General features: G+C 41.6%; 1 protein-coding gene and 2 long non-coding RNA genes across 3 annotated transcripts in view; 2 read left to right on the forward strand and 1 right to left on the reverse strand.

The window, feature by feature from the left end:
- Window positions 1–14,784, forward strand: part of LOC137878202 (uncharacterized) — a 34,973-nt gene extending 20,189 nt beyond the window's left edge. The window contains exons 4-6 of the long non-coding RNA XR_011103597.1: window positions 12,313–12,357; window positions 12,533–12,614; window positions 14,653–14,784. This is a non-coding gene — a long non-coding RNA (uncharacterized lncRNA). The remainder of the gene's footprint in view (window positions 1–12,312; window positions 12,358–12,532; window positions 12,615–14,652) is intronic.
- kcnj19a (potassium inwardly rectifying channel subfamily J member 19a) lies at window positions 1,789–17,826 on the reverse strand. Its single transcript, XM_068718396.1, has 3 exons — window positions 16,917–17,826; window positions 6,791–7,007; window positions 1,789–3,436 (listed from the first exon to the last, which is right to left on the reverse strand). Exons 1-3 carry the CDS (start codon window positions 17,580–17,582, stop codon window positions 2,778–2,780), a joined length of 1,542 nt encoding a protein of 513 aa, XP_068574497.1. The 5' UTR covers window positions 17,583–17,826; the 3' UTR covers window positions 1,789–2,777.
- LOC137878203 (uncharacterized) lies at window positions 15,705–19,176 on the forward strand. Its single transcript, XR_011103598.1, has 4 exons — window positions 15,705–16,097; window positions 16,474–16,584; window positions 17,821–17,953; window positions 18,585–19,176. It is a non-coding gene; the product is annotated as an uncharacterized lncRNA (long non-coding RNA).
- Window positions 19,177–19,595: the final 419 nt, after the last annotated feature.

Consider the following 19,595-nt stretch of genomic DNA (forward strand, 5'->3'; position numbering starts at 1 on the left):
GTGTGTTTTTTGTCATGTTGTTGTAGGTTTCAGCCGTAAACGTTAAGATACTGTAGCAGTTCAAAAGGCTCAAAACTACCACCTTGGCTGTCAGTGAAGATGAAGACTCGGGGGCTCAAGTCACAGTCACCACTTTCAATGTCTGCTAGGTCGCATGAGTAAAACACAAGCTGTTACCGGCCAGTTTGCTGTCCACATCTACATGTATTTTCAGCTATCATAAAATAGATATGGTTTTAAGGTTATTTTTAGAAGTTAAAAAAACAACAACAAGGCAATCAGAGAGAGATTTTCCAGTTATAGTATAAAGACTGTTGGAAGTCCAAGTATTGAAGTAAATATATAATGAATGTACATTATCTGCTCTCGTGCACCGTGTCAACTGAAAATGACGTTTGTGGGAGACCATGTCACTCCTTTTTATGGTCAGAGCAAAACAAAATACCCCCACCAACCCCTTGTCAGAATGATTGGCATGATCATTGTGTTTATTTTTTTCATAATTAGTTAGTGAATATCCATCAGTTACATTAAAAGCATGTGACAAAGTGCCATTACTGGTGAGTGCTATTTGGGATGTAAAATTGGCACTTTATCTATACATTAGGTCTCTTAAGCATGCTAACTTTTACAGCTCTATGTGAAAGTGGGTGGAGGATATTGAATATGTACATTTGAGGGGTTTTTTTACATAAAATGTGAGGAATGTAAATAATGAGGTAGCGATTTCAACACTACTCACAAAAAAACCTAATTTTGCTACTTCAACTTTATTGGTTAATTGAATCTGTAAGTCACATAATAAAAGCAATAATTCAGCTTTTTGTTGATACGTTGAACAATGGGTCTTCCTCATCATCATACGCTGCGTAATTATTCACTGTGTCTATGTTTCATCTGAGGTTCCGTGTCTTGTAATCATATTCATTGTTGGGTAATTTGCCAAATCATACACAGCATGAGACCAGTGACAAGCCGTGTGTGTTCTGAGTGAGTGTACAAACATACACAGGGGACTAAATTACAGGAAAAGAGTTCTGTGTAAACTGAGAGGGCGTACAAAGCTGCAGACGCATAATGCTAGGGGGAGGGTCTCTGAGTGTGCGCTTGATGCAGGGAAAAATCCCCATCTACCATTGATTTTCCTGTCTTTGTGCTGCCGTAGTGGTGAAATTATGGCTTAGGTGTTCTAAGTACTTGAGAAACGCTGACCCCGTTGTGCTAAAGAAGCTTTTTTTGGAGTTACATTTGTACAGTTTGGTGTGTTTATTCCTGGATTTGGTTTAACCCTGTTTCTGTTCCTTTAATTTCAGTTTGTTCTTTTGGTCAGGAGCAGGGGATTGTGCCCTACAGTAGATCTCTAATTACACTGCTTGTTGATACAAAAGCTGACCAAATATGACTTTAAATAAAATCTGCATGTACATACCTGGGTAAATGGATACCAAGCAAAGATTGTGGTTGTAGGAGTAAAGACCACACAATCTATTGTCTGTGTGTGTTTGCCTGACCACATTACTCCCGTCTGGAACGATGGGTTGACTAATCAGCCTCCATTCTCCGATAAACACCCGTCATAATTCCCTCTCGGCAGTAACGTCGCTCATTGTCCTCTCCTATATGCACTATCGAGTGAGAAAAGTGTCGCTTGCCAAAGGGGACAAAAGAAGGGCATTAACAACAGCCTTTTAAAACTTCATTGCATTGCTGGATTACTTATTGACATCTGGGAAAACCTGTTGCACTAACAACTCTACTTTTTGGTGTGACAGCAATGAAAACACAAGGAAGAGAAAGATCAACAGCATTTATTATCATCCTTATATAATTTATATTTAGATCTAAGATTGACTATTAACTGTAGTGGTGCATACATGGATTTAGTGTGTACATGCACAACTCTTGCAGAATGATCAAGTTTGCCGACCCATTCTCACTCCCAACTCGTCAAATACCTCTGCTTTGCCAGTTCCCCTTTGGCATCGGAGATCGACGCACAGAGGCCCCCTTTAGTGGCTGTATGCGGCGCACCAGGCTTTCAACTAACTCCAATGTAAACCCTCCCTTGGCATTAGTAGACGGTCAGAGCATGTGACGTTGCATGAAGTCTGTGAGAGTCTTCTAAGGCTTAGAGTGGAGGGGTGATGGTGGATGGGTCACACAAACAAGGACTATCTTCCAGGAGAGCGGTGTTCACGTACTGTGCAATAGACATTTAGTCACCTGAGTCGTTAGTCACTCGATACTGACACGAGGAGCTAGTCTGTCAAGTTAACGTCAACTATGCTCTGTAAACCTAGTGGTTTTGTCTCCTAAACTTCTGCGAAGACAGAAGTTTATTTTGAAAGGACACCAGGCATGGAACGAGCATATAGTGACACTTTGTCAGGACACGTTGAAAACTAGGGTTGTACCTAGTGCGTCTATCGTCGATGCCAAGTTGCACTGACCAAGTGGCGGTCTTTGACGAGTTAGGCGTGAGAATGTGTCGAGTTCAAATGAAGCATGAAGTTTGTGTTTTCTTCTTGTTTCGTGTGTAACAAAACCTGCATGAATGCCTCAGCTATGAAACACAAAAATCACAGTAATTCCAGTAAATTATGTCTCAAGAAAAAAAACAACGAATCAATTAATTGTCAGAAAAAAACATCTGATTTTATCCTATCAAAGCCCCAAAAAGTAAAGTACACCTCTGAATCAGTTTCCATGCGCGTGTCCTCCGGTCTGTCTGTTATCAGAGGTCAGTGGAAGGCTGTTGCTGTGGGACTGTCCAGGTTTCAGCGGTCAGCGTTCATCTTCCGTAGCTTTGCTGGCAGGTTGTCCTCTGGCCTCCCTCCAGCTGAGAGCAGTGGGCTGTGCATGGGGACCGGAGCAGTGGACAGTGTGGGTGTGGGTATTAGGCTTTGCTGGTACAGGTCTCCAGTAGACTGGGTCATGGGTTCGAAGCCCACCTTGAGCGACTTGAGGTGCAGTCGATTCTCCGGCACGGGTCCTTGCGTGGAGCTGAGGCGTTGCAGCTTTAGAGGCAGGTCTCCCGTGCTGCAGGCCTTCTCCGAGTGCTGGGAGCTGAGCAGAAGCACCTTCCTCTGCAGGTCCTCCTTCCCGGATGAACTCATCCTCTGCAGCTTGCTCGGCAGTCGACCCCCAGTCCCTCCCCTCCTTTCCTCCGATGTGTTGATGCAGTCCACTGAAAACACCCGGTCACGCCGGGCGCCGTGGCTCTCAGTCAGTGTAGGAGTGGATAGAGGCGAGGGCAGTGAATTCTTCTCCTCATACTCCTTGACGCTGTACGGTGGTGTCGGTACCTCAAACGTGCTGTGGAACTGAGAGTAGTCTACCCTGAAAAAGCCCTCCTCCAGGGACATCACCGGCAAGAAGCGATGGCCCCATAAAACCTCATCCTCGGTATATGACGTCCGGGCCTGGCATGTCATACCTACAAGTGAGAGACAGGGTAGTAATATTGAATGGGTTTAGCAAAACAATTATAGGTTGATAAGGACAAATGTGAAAGGGCAGCATTCCCTCCCATTATCTTTTTTTTTTCCACACTCTGCTCTTTATTGCTTATGAAGTGACGGCATCATGCTCCTTGCTGTGCAGTCTACCACCTAGTCCCATTTAGTCACATACTGGAGATTGAATGCAGTCATTAACTGTATGAAAAGGGATCTTACCATTTTCTAAATGGTTCATGAAAGCGGATAAACAGCTATTATTACCGACTAATATTGCTACTTTAGGTCTCCTCATATTTTAAGCGTGTCACCTCTGATGCGCTGAAATACAATACATATTTGAGATGAAAGACATCTTATGTACCATTTCACAGAGTGACGTCTATCTGTCTTTAGATATCCCGTCCTGGAGTTCAAAGCAGTGCTGTTTGTTTCCATGCAATGCTGAGTGGTTCTTGTTGTCGTATGCTGTTGATATCGATGAGAGGTGAGAGATGCTTGTTGTGTTGGTCGTGATAATTACCAGTTTAAATCTAGTCAACATAATAAACAGTCCCCCCATCAAAATGACCTCATCAATACATCAATGTCAAGAGCCATGGGTCTTGTCTGTACATGTATTTATTGTAACTTGTGGTGTTGATTGTGATTTGGGCTGGCCTGAATCTCTGTTCATCTCAAACACAATCAGCTATTGACAAACTGATGTCACGCTCTTTTTGCAGTTGTTTATTAATAATCCATAATTCAGGGATTTTCTATTAACGTTCGTGCCTGTCTGTCTTCTGTATACAGGATTATAACAGCTTGCAAACATCTTAACCCACTTTTATTCCATTTGAACTCTCGTCAGTTCATTTTCTTGACAAGATGTTTGTTGGAGGTTGTTTGTGATCAATAACCACCTAGTCTGTATTCTTTATGATCCAGCGGCTCTGCTTCCACCTGAGCCTTTCTGTTAAACACTACAGTTTGCTGTAGAGTAGGAGTCTGAGCCCGTCCCTCTGAGGGATGATATGCGCTGTTATGTCATAGCCTGATGCTATTCCAGGCTCACTAGTCATCTTCATACACAGAAAAGTCAGTTGTACGTTTACACAAAGCTCATTTTTATTCTTAATCAGCCCAGATGCTTGGCTTTAATCACAAGGGTGAGTCCAGGATAGTTTTCCAGCTGTTTTCCCTTCTCTTACCAGGAGAATGACGGTAGATCCATTTGACAGCAGTCGTACTGGTGCAGTGGAAGCTTGTGGGTTTAGAGCCTGACGGGCGTGCCAGTTTTGTTTCATCATTCAGCATCAGTGGGTATTCATCTAGCTGATTAATGTTTACAGCGTCTTGCATTAAATTCAAAGCCCTCAGCACAACTATGCAAACACTTGGCACACTGGCACTGTTTACGGAGCGCATTGTGATGCTTTGGCTTTTTTGTTATACTCTATTTGAATCTGGCCACTGTTACTTGGCAAGTATCTAAACACGCAGAGAAGTGTGTGTTATCATGTTAGGCAAAGTGTAACCTACAGATGGTGTTGATACGCCAGAGCAAAAAATGTTAACTACCCTTTACTCTTATGGTTTACAAAGGTTTGTACGATGGTACACGTCACCTGCTCTGATTTTAGAGGTCTCCACGGTTCAGGTACCTACTCCCTAGAATCCGGGTTCTAAATATGTGCAGGTATCAGGTTCTCTGGTCTGTGTGGATATGACCAGACTAACTATCACTCCTGATCAGTTGGTATGTAATTATCACAGGAGAAAAATGTGGCTTTGGAGACAAGACTGAGAGTTTCACTGTGACATGAAAATGGCATTAATTGCTGATCTTTTGGCTCCAGCTGCTCCTTACTGGGTGAATTATGCTGCTACCAGTGTTGGCGTTCTCTCTCTCACTGTTTGTTTGACGTATTTGAAATAATACTGTCCTCTGATCTTTTTTGGATCAAGGCTGACTGTCCATGTGCTGTTTATTACATTTTTTTATTGATTTATGTTCATAGGGTTCTAATATGATTTGCATGGGTCCATTTTCGATTATGTAAGTACCTTCTGTTTACAGATGAAGAACGTTGCTTGTGTTTACATGGACATGAGTATCCCATTTATGATCGGGTTTTTGAAGTATCCCATTAATGTGTTTGAGCATGTAAACACCATAGTCTCATTTAGGAAACCCGGATAAGACCTAAGCATAAAACAGTCAACACTGTAACTGTGGAGGTTATATGTTCTATTTATATGTATTGAGGAGAAACACAACTCAAACACCAATCTCTTTCTGTTCTTTTTTCAAATAAAAACGGTACTGCCTCAAAGGCATGAACTAAAACTGACACATATTAGAGTGACTGCATTATAATCTGTCTGTTTGAAACATACTTGGAATGAGTTACGGAGACGAGGAGATACCTCTTATTGTGTTGGGGTTAATGGGATGTGCTGTTAGTGTGCGGATGATGGGATATCGTGGCCATTGAAGGTGACACTGCCGGGGCTTCCCTCCTCTACTCCTCAGATCTGAGTGCCACAGCACTATGACACTAAACTTGTGGCTGCACCCTGATTTAATGGTATTATCAACAGAGCACAGACCGTGTTGCCTGCATGCCTCTACGCTTCCCTGCTGATCCGTCCCCACTGCTCTAAGCCTACTGAGCTCTGTGGTGTCTTCTGCAGCAGCGGCAAAATGAGGGTTATGGGGGATGGATAGAAGAAGAGCTAAAAAGAAAAGAGGGCGATGGATTTATTTGTATTGGACTTGAGGGAAGAATCATTGTGTTACAAATGCAACAGAGAGAACAGTGTTGTCACTGAGAGTACTCCAGCATGGCTGCCTGTGGTTTACAGTGGCGGCTATATAACAATGTCTCACAGGCTCAGAATTACCTCTGGTCTCAGTTGTCATCTGAAAAATGGAGTGGAACTTCGACTAAAACCCGGGCCATTCATCAAAGTGACACACGCATCTATGACCACAGGCTTTTATTATGCATGGGGTGGCCGTAAACCGATTCTGAAGTCATAACATATCCCTCATAATTCAATCAGGGTGTCATTCTCATGTGTTGTTCTCACTTTTTTCAGCTCCCACGTTCTTCAAATATGTAAAACTGAGAATCGGGGAAATGAGATTTCACAGAGTTTAGGACACTAGTATCCATTAGACAAGAGTGTTTTGTGGGTTCATATTGAAATAGGAATTTACATTTAGATTGGGAGTGAAGAAAGGTAGAAATAAAAATGGGATGGAGGTGGATACCAAAATCATAAAAGGAAAGAGATGAATAAAGTGATGGGAAAAGGAGTTTAATTCTGGAAGAATCCCTCACCAGTGGTCTCCACGATGCCCTCGAGGATAACAACAATCTCAAACTGTTCATTCATGAGAGAGCGCTGAGATAAGTCGAAAAAGGGGCTCTTGGGATTGATTTCATGGCAAATGGTGAGAGGGGACACCAGGAAGAGCTGGTCTGCACCCGTCCCAAAACCGACGTCCAGTTCACACTGGTCCAGAGGCAGGAACTCGCCCTCAGGTGTCTGACGAGACTGAGAGAGAGAGAGAGAAAAGAGAGAGAGAGGAGCCAAGAAAGGGAAATAAAGACAGAAAAGAGAGGATTAGATGCATGTCATCATAAGATAAAAATTCTTCTTTTATTTGTTTTTGTCTAGTGACAGAGGACACGTACTGCATTCAAAATGTTACCTAAATAAAAGTATGCAAGTATTCTTAACAAAAGGAATTGAAAGTATCAAAACTAAAAGTAATGCAGTACTACTGCATAAAAATGTCCTGTGACTGATATGTTATTTTATAACAGTCCGCTAGTCGCATGTCGATGTATCCTTGAGCAAGACACCAAACGCCAAAATTGCTCCCGTAGCTGTGCCTACGGTGTATGAATGTGATAGAATCTGATGGGCAGGTGTCACCTAGCCCCTGCCATCAGTGTGTGAATGGGTGTGAATGGGTGAATAATGACAAGTAGTGTGAAAGCGCTTTGAGTGGTCGGAAAGACTAGAAAAGCCCTATACAAGTACAGTCCATTTACTATTTAATAATGACGCATCAATGTATAAGCAGCCTTTTACTATTGTAGCTGGACGAGGCACTTTTTACTACTTTTAAACCCCCAACCAAGGGTTAAATCTGAGATAAGATAAATCAGACGGATCTTAAGATGATTAGAGAGGAAAGAAAAAAGTGTGACTTTTCCGTGAGCTTTGCTTTCTTGTGAAATATTGGATAATTTCAGCTCTATGGACCTCAAACTTACCTAAATGAAACCATGTGAGATGTTAGATGGATGGTGGAACTGATAACTCAGACATCTGAAACTAGACAATACTTTTTTGTACTTCTTTTGTAAGCCACTGGATATGTATATATTAGCTCATTAGGTTTTATAAGCAATGTTTTTTTAAGTATAATGTAGCAGAAAATGGAACTACCTAAAAATCTAAAGGTGTGCTGGAAGATGGTTTCTCTCTCCGTCTATTTCAAACTTCCATTAGTTCCCTGTTTGCGGTGGCCACAGACTTGCCGCTTCACTTTGATTTCCAAAGGAACTTGCTTGTGTCAGACAGCTGTGTTTGGACATTACTTGCCCACGGAGGGTTAACTGATGCGGAAGCATTTAATTGCCCAGATGATGTTGGCGCTCACCACCAAGGTCCTGCATGTATTTTCTCCTTTTACTGTCATAATCTGTTTTATCAATCTGTTCACCTTTTCTCTTCTTGTTTGCTTCCCTCTCTTAGCAGTCCCAGTGTTACCCTTTCCTGCAAACTCTCTTCAATCTGTGGCCGTTTTCTTACATTCTGCTGTCAGAAAAGAGGCTTGCAGCTTTTTGTATATTAATTGTATTATTTCAATATAAAAACTGAAGGAAAGGCCAACCCTGCTGAAAAAGAGATGAGACACTTCATTCTGTTTTTAATGTACGGTATCTTCCTTTTCTAATTAAAATAGCATAACAACAATTTTGCAAACTCAGGAAACTTTCTTTTTAAGTCAACATTAAAATAACAACAAAAAGTCAAGTTGATCTACTCCTAAAGGATTGAATGGCAATAGCTAATTTGTATAGTTGTCTACACTGTTTCACTGCCAAAGAATAATTGGGTGCCAGCCAACCACTACCCACACAGTATTCCTCCACCACACACAGCCTCATAATGATCTCCTCCACACACACACACACACACACACACACACACACACACACACACACACACACACACACACACACACACACACACACACACACACACAGTCCCACCCCTTATCTGCAACCCTTTCTGCCATTTCTGGATCTCTTGTTCTCATTAATCCTAAAATAATCGACACATTATTTCCTCCAAGGCAATTTCCTCTTTCAGCCTTTATCACTGAGTCAGTGTCATCTAGATCTGTTTGTTCAGGCCCAACGTGTGATGATCATAAAAGAAAAGTGGATTTTTTTTTACTTTTAGCACACTTTAACTTCTGTTGGTTCCATCAGTGTTATATTACTGTACCTCTACTGCCACCCATTTACAGATGTAGCTAGCTAGCTAGTTCTCCACGAGGGGTCTGTGTGCTGTTTGCTGGCTCTTCTCTGTCTTTCAAGATGTTGATCAGCTGATGAGCCACACCTGAGCCTGGTTTGGTTCAAGCTATAAAGACTCACCACCTGAACATGGACGCCTCTTCTTTGGCTGACACATCTGCTGTTTTTTTACTTCACACATTTCCACACATGCTGATATTACTGATAACTGACTCTCCATGTTAGTTCAAGATCACACACTTATTTGTTCAAACAAAAACCTATTTGGCTACTTAACTTAGCCTAGATGATGTTATTACTGTAGGTTGTAAGCTAGGTAGCCGGACATGCTTATCTGCAGCGTATGTTATATTACGGTGACCATACGGTGTACCAGTCTCAAGCTGGGTCTCCCGAGATCCGAAAAAATATCTGTAAAAAAATAATTTAATATTACTTGAATGTCCCATTTTTTAACAGTCACTACCAAATTCTTACTATTGAAATTATTAATAATAATATACTTGTTTTCAATGCTTACATAGACGTTTATCAAGTTCTGTCCCCCTCTGAATTGAACACCCGTTCGTCTGTAGGCCTGTGTGAGTCAATCAATCAATGCGTCATTGTCAGGGCTGTTGCTGTGACGCCTGCATCTCTTTCTGACAGAACCTGTCAGAACACTTAACGGTTAGCTGTCATGCCGAAGAGAAAGTCTGTCTTTTCTAAAGAACTCCAGGAGGCTTACTCCTTCCTTCTCAAAGCAGGCCACCCGGCAACAAAAATGCTGCGTTCTGCACATAGACCGTATAAAATATGCACGTAGTCTTCGAAACGTCACCCCACCCGAAAGTGGATGGCTCCGGCTGTCGCCATCTTGGCAGTGACAACACAGCCTAACTCGCGGCTGATTCAAAAATGGGCTAAAAGGTGGCTTCTCAGTGGAGCTGAGGCAGGCCCGGGTGATGCAGCAGAGCAGACAGCTAACATCTAGTGATCTGAGACGTCCCACACCTTCCACTCTCCCCCCTTTCCTGTCACTCCCCAGCTGCTCTGATAAAGGCAATAAAAGCCCCCCAAAACATCTTTAAAAAAATAACATATTAAGGCACTAATAAGAGCTGAAATAGTTTTGGAATTGAAAACATGGTCACTATGTTAGAGTAGAGAAACACACTGATTACTTCATTCCTTACACTTTTGATCTTGTGTTTTTGGGGGGATTGGAAAGGTTAAAAAAATACTCTACCGCTCGTTTTTAAAGCACTTTTACATGTTTTGGAATCGAAAGCTCGACAGACCTGCTGTGCCATTAATTGGCCAATCGCAGTTCAGAGGAAGGGTTTTGCAAATGGTGGATGACAATGTGGGCATACAGAACACAAACATGAGCAGAAAATTGACAATAATAACTTTTAAATAAGTTAAAGAACTGTTTTGAACTAATGACAGAATATTTATGCTCCAATTTCATACAACTATAATGGTAGCATGCTTTGGCAGCATTTACAGGGAGTTGTTGGAAAAGAATAAAAAGATAGTGATTTATGTTGTTTTTCATTCATAAATAAATAGTTTTTACTCCATCTCTGGGCATGCCTTCCCTATCATCCAAACTTCTTCTTCACTGCAGCAGCAAGCTGCAGTCAAAGCCTAACTTTATCCTGACCTCGCAGTGACATTGCCCTATAGTTCATCCCTCTGTGAAGCTAACTATGAATGAAGTGTGAATAATCGGGCTTTGCATTGCCAGAAAGCATTCTATTTCCATCTCCTGTGAATATCAATGAGCTGCTCTTCTGGATTCATGTTGGGGAATCACTTTCATGCCATTGTTCAGGTGCTTACAGGCTGCTGAATGCTGCTTTGGTGGATGTGGGTTACCCAATGCTGGCTAAGGGAAATTCTACATTTCACTTTCTGTCATTGCCACTGAAGATTAAAATGATGGATGACTGTATGCAAACATCGACAGGCAAAGCGCCTTACACAGACCCCGTTGGCACTCTCCTACGCTTCTTCTGCACACAGATCCTGAGATAGCTGAGCTTGTCGACTGTTATCCCACACTCCAGCACTCTCCCCAAGCTCTGACGTGTCACAACAGGGATGTTTTTTTGGGGGGGGGGGATTGTGCAGCAGAAACACTAGACGTGTACACAAACACATCTGCACATCACGTGTGACTACTCACCAACCCAGTCAACCTGTCAGCTGCTCATTATCATTAAAAAAGGCATCCTGGTTTTGTTTCATGCTCACAAAAGGAGCGTTTCAGTGGTGTGAATGATGCTTATGGATGAAGACAGGTGATAAATAAAATTGATTAGACCTAAAGTGGCCTGATCTTCCTTCCTACCCAACTCCACTCCATGCTCTGCCGAGCCATCATCAATCAGTAGCCTGAGAGGGCGTTGGAGGAGCTTGTAGGCAATCAGGTCGACTGACAAGCCAGTCGTATCACACAGGCTTCCCTTCTGGCAGATACTGTCTGCCCACTCAGAGCATTTAGACCATTTCACCAAGACTGATGTTGATGAATTGGTCAAATTCAAGAGTCAAATGAATATGACAGTCCAACGTGGAACCGACTCACACTTTTCTCCTGATCTCATAAACAAGGAAACACATAAACATGTACTGTACATGTCAAAGACAACACAACACATGTATTTAGGTGTTCCTAATAAATTGAACATTGCAACCTTCTTGAAGGTAGGATTTACTGCAGGACTGTTGAATTGGTTTACAGTTTTTGTTGAAACTGTTTTGGAGATTTGTTGATTCAATTGTATGATCATACTGGAGGCTGTTGAATAGTGTGCATGAATGAATCCTGAAACCCGGAAATGAGTCAGCATTTTCACACTTTCGGTACCTTTGTCTCAAAGTCAATATTTGGGTTTTTGGTTAGATGCCTGTAATTAGTTCTACAAAAATACGTCATCCTGCAGCACTCTATTGTGTTGTATTAGACTGACAGGTGCTATTTTTTTTGTCCATCCCATTTATACCAATGTGGGTATAGGCTAAATATCTGAAACTGTAAAATGCAATGCAGTTCAACAGCACCATAAAACTACATCCTCAAAAACAATCATAACGGGTCAAAACATTTTCAACAAAAACTGAACATTATATAACGTCAATGAAGGCAGGATTTAGTTGGTTTGCTTCTTTTGGTTAAAGTAACTAAATTGTGCATCACAGTAAACACAGCTTAGTTGCTCTGTCATAGCCTCTGTTGTGTCCTCTCTTTTGATCATAGTCACTTACACTGTTTTTATAGTCAAACTCACAATTTTGTTGTTTCTGTTTTACAGACAGATTGATTTGATTGCAGCCCATTAAAGCAACCTGTTAACCAGGTGAGCAGAAATTCCTGTGCTGCTACGATTCACTATTTTATGACATAACGAACTGAAACACAGCTTCATTAAAACACCTGTGTGATTGGCTGTAGTGACATTTACAATGAGGGATCAGAAACTCTGAGGCAAAATAAAGTTGTCCTCTTATCCTCTTAATTTTCCTGCCACACAGTTCCAAACCTGGCTGAGACCTCCACTGAGTGATGGATAAGTGAGATTTCATGCTTATGAGGACATCATCTGAGAGATGCTCGGTATGTGATTTAAACATTATGCCCATCCCTACACAGTTCTCCAACCATGTATTTTGTATGTATGTGGAGCTATATACTTCTGAGACGTTATACTGTACCTGGCCATAACAAAAACAAACTGTAAAACTTAATATAAAACAAAACTAAAACCTCTCTGAAAACTAAAACTAAAATCAAATTTGAAGGTCAGCTCTTCTTCTCTCAGAACTGCTGGGAAAACGTCTGCATCATGGACCATCCAAATTTTGAATGACCAATTACAGTTCACATTTCCAACTTACAAAAAAAAACGGTCCATCAAAAGTTTTAGGAAAGATCACCTTTTCGTCTGAATTCACATTGGTTTTGGAAGACAACATTTTTCAACATTCATTACCAATATTATGTCACTTATTTATTTCTACAATATGAAAACATTACAATTATTTTAAGGTTAGGCTGAAGTTTACAATGTGCAACACTAATTGTTGTGAGTAATTGGATTCAAACTCAAGTAAGGATGCATGTGAAGTCATACTGATTAGGTGACTGTAGAGGCTTATGCTGCACCAAAATTAAATATTAGACAGGTTGGTTATCAGGTCAGCCAAACCAAGACAAAACTGGTACTAGATGTTTTTTGTAGTTACTGTCTACTTTTTTGTGTTATGCTCTGGTTCTGTTTCCTTCCTCAGAAAGTGTTTTAATCCGCCGTGTGACTCTTAGTGACTTTAGTGGCTGTTGTGGCAGAAATGGTGTCACAATGTTCTTGGCCAAAAATGTGTTTTGTTGTGAATGTGCTGCCTCTGATTTCTCCTTTGGTATGGGAAATACTGTAACAAGGCTCATACATTATTATAGTCAGGAGCCTGAAGATGTAGTGTTCATCCAAAAATAATGATGCATTATTTCTGACTTCAGTCTATTGGCTCAGACATTCCAAATAATACACACTCTGCCTCACATGTGCCTGCTTTTGAATACCTTGGTGAGAAAACGTAAGACGATTTTGTCTATGCATGTGTGCTTTTTGAGCATGCACACTCTGACAGAAAAAAACATCCTATTCAACTGTGTAGACTCTGAATTATTCAAGTATAGCATACAAATGGGAGAGGAGCGTGAGCAGTCCAGAGTCTTAAGGTATCCTGGCTCTGGGGCTCGTTAATCAATGACTGCAGGGTCTCAAGGCCTTTCTCTAGCCCTCCACAACCTGACAGTATAATTGCATCTCTATTCTTATTAGATAAGAAATGGAAATCAATTCCATTCAAGTCACTAAAAAAAAGTTTTAGTGACTTGTGTATATAGCCCATCCTGCAATCCTCTGAGGAGATATACAGCCGAGAGGATTTCTCTCCCTCTGAAATAGAAGGCACCACTCATACAATGAAAATATTAACAAAAAAAGAGCTGCTGGTAATTCTTTTTATGTTTCGCTTCTCTTATTGCAAGCCTCTCTCTCCAGCTCTTTCACCACTTTCCATCAATTTCAATCAATTCCTTCGCTCTCTCCACCCTCCCGGTAATACCAGAGTCATATTCTCAGCTTGGATGTTCTACCAGGGTGCCCTCTGAGGCTGTCATGGATGCCCTGCAAAGCTGCATTTCAACTGCGGGTGAGACTCTGTATGACAGCATCCATTGGTCTGTCTCTCCCTTCTCTCTGCTGTCACCCAGTAATCATCCACGACAGTTCAGCAGAGCTCTGGTGTCCAAATGCAGCAGCACCAACAAGTGGCTCCAAAATGTACGTTATAGTGAAGTTGCAACTTGGGCTACTTCCTCTGAGGGCTGAATTGTGCCTCTACAGTGGTAGCTTTGTCACCTTGTCGGATGTGTGCCAGTTAGTCAACATGTTGCTGCAGGTTTCCAGCACACAACATTCTGTCTGGGCTGCCAGGCGCTGTCTGTGAGATGCCAGGAATCACTGCCATTGTCTGACAACGATTATATTGATTACATTCTTCTTGGTGCAGATATGGAGGAAATGCGTTTGTTTTTTTCTGTCACGACTGACTTGTGCAACTAGAGGCTGTCTCCTGTCCCTCCACTGCAGGCCAACTGACCCAAGAACAGAGCTTTGTGAGCAGTGTGGCCACTAGCTAACGGGCCAAAACCAGAACGAAAGGAAAGACCAAAACTCAATACCTGGTTGTGGGCAGATGGACTGACTGACACCCACGTCCAACCAAAGGTCAGTGAGTCTGTGCATTGCACTTAGGGAGTAAAAGGCTGGTGCTTTTATTGTACACTGCATTGCACTAAAAAAACGTTCTGTGGCAACATCACCAATTACATGTGTGGGGTCAAGACAATGGGTGCCCCAAACAAGGAATAGTAAGAGTATGAATACAGTCAAAGAGAGCTGTTCATTCACTCTGTATTTGATGCAGCTTGATATACAAGTCATCCCAAAAAAACATTTTCCCAAACTCTCTCACACACAAACACACACACAGTTTCTATACAAGTTAAAATGACATTAATGCCCGAGTACTTTATATGGTGAGGTTTGACTTGAAAAGGGTTGTAGTTCAACAGCACCACCAACATTTCTTTACAGGGAGTGCACTGAAAGCATTCAGTCTAAAATAATAAAGTTTTTTTTTATTTGACGTTTTTTGTGTGATGTGCAATATCTAAACAATGCCTCTGTTCATACACAATGACTCATTTATTTTTTTTCTATTATGTACTCTGGCAGAGCTGCTGCAAAAATTCTGTCTCGGTAAGAGAGTCTTTGAAGCGAAAGAATAAGGTTAAAGCCCTGAAGCAAAACTGAAAAAAAAAACACTAAGGAGCACGCAGTGGATACGGTATTTATTGTATTTCACAGAGAGAGGGAGTGTAAAAAAATTGTGTGGTTGTCAGAGAGGTCTTGGAATGTATACTGATTGTATTTCTTGCAGTCCAGAAGGAAAGGTAAAGGAAAGTGGCTCTACAGTAAAAAAAATCCCTGCGCCTTTTTTAACTAACACAAAACCTGATTTTCTCCTACTTCTGGTGCCATTGCTTAAAAAAAAAAAAAAAAAAAATCCTATCTTATTACTATAAGTTCCAGTGTGCTGGTGGAGTAAGATTTGAAATCTCATAGGTGTGTTGCACAGATGGAGACAATCTGATTGAGACGCTGAGAGCTTCCGTCTCACAGGAGAGGTGAGATGAGTCAATGTAGACATGTGTGATTGTACTTCATGCCTATGGGGGTGTTCACCCCCTCCATACTTGTAACTGTGGAAATAGCTCGGTCCTTCCTGCCTGCCTGCATGCATCATTAAGCTGACCAATGCTGTGCTCGATGTGGCTGTGCAGAGGAGAATGCAGAAATAAACAAGCTCCAAGCACCCCACTAATGCTGTTTTTCTTCTATATGGCCCATTTTGTACATTGAACATGGATGTGGCTGAGAGGAGCTCTATTACAACAACTAAAAGAGGAGTCAGTCGACCTTGCTACTTACTGGCCATGGTGATTTTCTGCGTTGTTGCTCGTTTTCAGAGTGTGAGTTGTTGTTTTTTTAGCTCTATTCCCCTAAAATCTTCATTAGTGGATAACCAACGTAGTAACACAGATAGAAACAGCTGAGTTTATTGTCCTTTTTTGTTGTTGTGTCATTTCATATACCAGGGAAGAGAAATATAAAAAAAATACCCCCATAAGAAAAGAAAGAAGATAATGCATTTCTTTATGGGTGCCATAAATACTCTTTATGCCTGCATGCGCTCTCCCAGGAGTGCTGTTTTACTGACTCCAGTGATCTGTAGTAGTGTATGAGGCTCCCTCTCACTGTTGATTCAATGAGCATAACTTTCTTCCTCAGGGGGCCATCTCACTGCCACATCCACTTACTGATACACATCTATACCTATCTGTCCAGGTGTCAACACTGATGCTGGACGCAGTGTTGACCATCTACACTGCAGCGCTTTTCTGTCTTTTCTCAGAGCTGCACCAGTCAGCCTCACCACCCTGCAGCTAGAGGAGTATGGTAATGCTACCTTAAGCCTGTTTTGTGTATATTGTGTAGTGGGACCTTGTTTGTTTGTTTGGCTTTATTTATTTACTTTTCCTGAACTTCATTTTTTTGCATTTAGCTCTATAGTATGCTTTAATTTTAAAAGGGCTAAAAGATGGTATCCATTCATTAGGATGCATATCATTTTCATGTAACTCTGTGTGGTTCTATCATTGTATTGCTGTGCTGGTTAATTAAAAGAAGGTGTGATCTACAGCATTTGCTTAACTTCAACTCAGCTCCTGCGCTTCAGTTAGTTTTCAGGGAGTTCTTATCATCAGAGAGTCTCTGGCGCTCCTGCTTACCTTTATGAGTTTGCACCTGATCTGAGCGGACACCATGTGGCTGTTCCGCAGGTTGCCCACACGGAACATGAGGCACAGTTTGCCGTCTCGCTGAGAAATCACGGCGTCCTGACTGAACATGAGCGTCTCTGCGCGTTTCTTAGGTTGGGACATTTTTATGAACATGCAGCCGATGAGAAAAGCGTCCACTATGGAGCCCATCAGCGACTGGAACAAGAAGAGGATGATGCCCTCTGGGCACTTCTCTGTAATGTACCGGTAGCCGTAACCGATCGTGGCCTCAGTCTCGATGAAAAACAGAAAAGCTGAGGGGAAGTTGTAAACATTGGCCACGCAGGGAGTGTAGGACGCGTCGTGGCCGTGATTCAGGTCTCCTCTGATGTAAGCGATGATCCACCACATAGATGCCATGACCAGCCAAGCGATCGTGTATGTTAGGAGGAAGATGAGCATGTTCCATCGCCACTTTAGGTCTACCAAAGTGGTGAAGAGGTCAGAGAGGTACCTGCTGGTCTCTCCGCCGAGGTTTCCGTGCTGCACATTGCAGCGACCGTTTTTGTCCACGAAGCGCTGGCGTTTCTTCTTAACCGGGGCAGAAAAAGTGGTAGCCCGATTTGTGTTAACCACCTGGTAGTCTTCGCCAAATTTTCTACGAAGTGCCGCCATTTGAGCTCTCCTGAAGTATAGGAAAAGTACTTGCTGTTTAATCCATGTTTTGGGTTATTTTAGCCTCCAAAACACTGTTTCTGCAGTGCGTAAAACGTGCCATGGCCACTTTAGCGCGCGTAAATCCTACAAATAAAATAAATGAAAAAAAAATCACGCATGGCAGTCCTTTTACAGCTCTGATTGTATCTCTTTCTTGTATAATAAAATACACTATTCTTATTTTACATGATATCAGAAGACCGCTAACTGTGGCTGTGCGCTCAGCTCAGGCTCCACTCACTCTGACTGGCGTGGTGCTCACCAGCGGAGCGAAATACGAGCAGCTGTCTACCATTCACAGCTTCTGGTGGGCTGTGGAGAATGGAGAGGTGTGTGTGCGTGTGTGTGTGTGTGTGTGTGTGTGTGTGTGTGTGTGTGTGTGTGTGTGTGTGTGTGTGTGTGTGTGTGTGTGTGAGAGAGGGAGAGATGCGAGGAGAGGGAGGGAAGGGGGAAGGGACAGAGGAGGGGAGAGTTACACAAGACTGCGTTTGTGTGTAAAGTGAGAGAGAGTGAGTGAGGAAGAGGTGGACAATTTGACTCTTCTGTGTAGTTCATGTGGTCAATTAAATCAGTGTACGACTTAATTTTTTATTAATTCATTAGTAGATTAATGTATTCATTAATTCCTCATAAGTGCTTACATTGCATTTTCATTGAAGCTGATCCTCTGTGTGATTAACAGCATGGAGGGACACACAGAGCCTGAGTGATAAAATGGAAGGATCTTTGCTTTCAAGTTAAACTGTGCCATCTACTGGAAGGACGATCTCTGTGCATATTTGATCTAATTCAGGATCTAATGCTTTGTGCTTCTGTTAACCTGTGGCGTAGTAACAAATTAATTTAAGGTAACAATGTTGAGTAAAATAACAATGACGGAATAGGTGTAAAGTACTTTTTTAGGCTTTACCCATTTTAAGTCTTACATAAAAATCTGTGCTTCTCCTCTTTCCTGTGAAGTCTTCTTATTGATTTAGACATTGGATTGGACTAAAGAGGAGGATTTCCCCCCCCCCAAAGGACAGTCCCGAAAAGGAAGCTACGCCCTTGGCTCTCTTTGCCCTTGTTTTAGTCAGACACAAATGTATGCATTGCATGTAAGTACTACTATTAATAACTAATGCATAATTCCAGTTCATCACAGAGGTGTGATGAAGAAGCCCTTGACTGATCTAATCAGCTGACCCTCCTCTCAAGTGTTTTTTGTTCAGACATTTAGAGAGTATTCCAGACACGAAAGAGGCCAGCACTCTTAAAAAAACACAATCCAAAACCAGTTCATCACAGATTTTTTTTTGATGAAGTGCTCTTAAGATAATTGTGCAAGGTATTTGAGCACTTTATCCATAAGTGATGTAATTAACTGATTTGGAGTGTTTGCTTCTGTATACTGTTTTTAGTTGCTGTGGAGGAGCTGTGTAATTTGATGCACTATTTGAAATCTCACAAAAAAGAGAGAATGGAGCTTATGAGGTTAAGTTACTTAAACAAAGCTGCTTTTCTTTTAAACTCATTAACTGTATTATACAGAGGTGTCTGTGCATTCATTTAACTGGCAACTGAGTATTTCTGGCTTTAAAGTGTGTGTTTTGTGTATTATTTGCAATTAAACATAAACTAAATGACTAATTTGTTTGTTTTTTTACTTTGATGTTAAGAAAATGTGAGGGTTTGTGCATTCAGGCTTCATATTACCACACAATTAACTTGACAAAGTACTCTTTTAATTTATGTAAATTTTTCCATAATCTTAAACATTGCACTGAGAACAATTACGCAAAAAACTGAGTCTGCGTCAGTTGGGGCTAAAGACTATGAAAAAGAATTTTTAAAATTGGATAATGTTATATCAGTGTTAAATCAGTGTCCTTTAACTTTTCTACCACCGGACAAGTAGTAGATCAAACATTGTCAGTCACTTGAACAATAACAGATCTCTGCATTATCTTTAAGTCGTAAATGAAAGAGGAG

This window comes from Cebidichthys violaceus, unplaced genomic scaffold (genome assembly GCF_023349555.1).
Source record: "Cebidichthys violaceus isolate CVI_PGR_0920_01 unplaced genomic scaffold, fCebVio1.0.p SCAF_23, whole genome shotgun sequence".
NCBI classification, from domain to species: Eukaryota; Metazoa; Chordata; class Actinopteri; order Perciformes; family Stichaeidae; genus Cebidichthys; species Cebidichthys violaceus.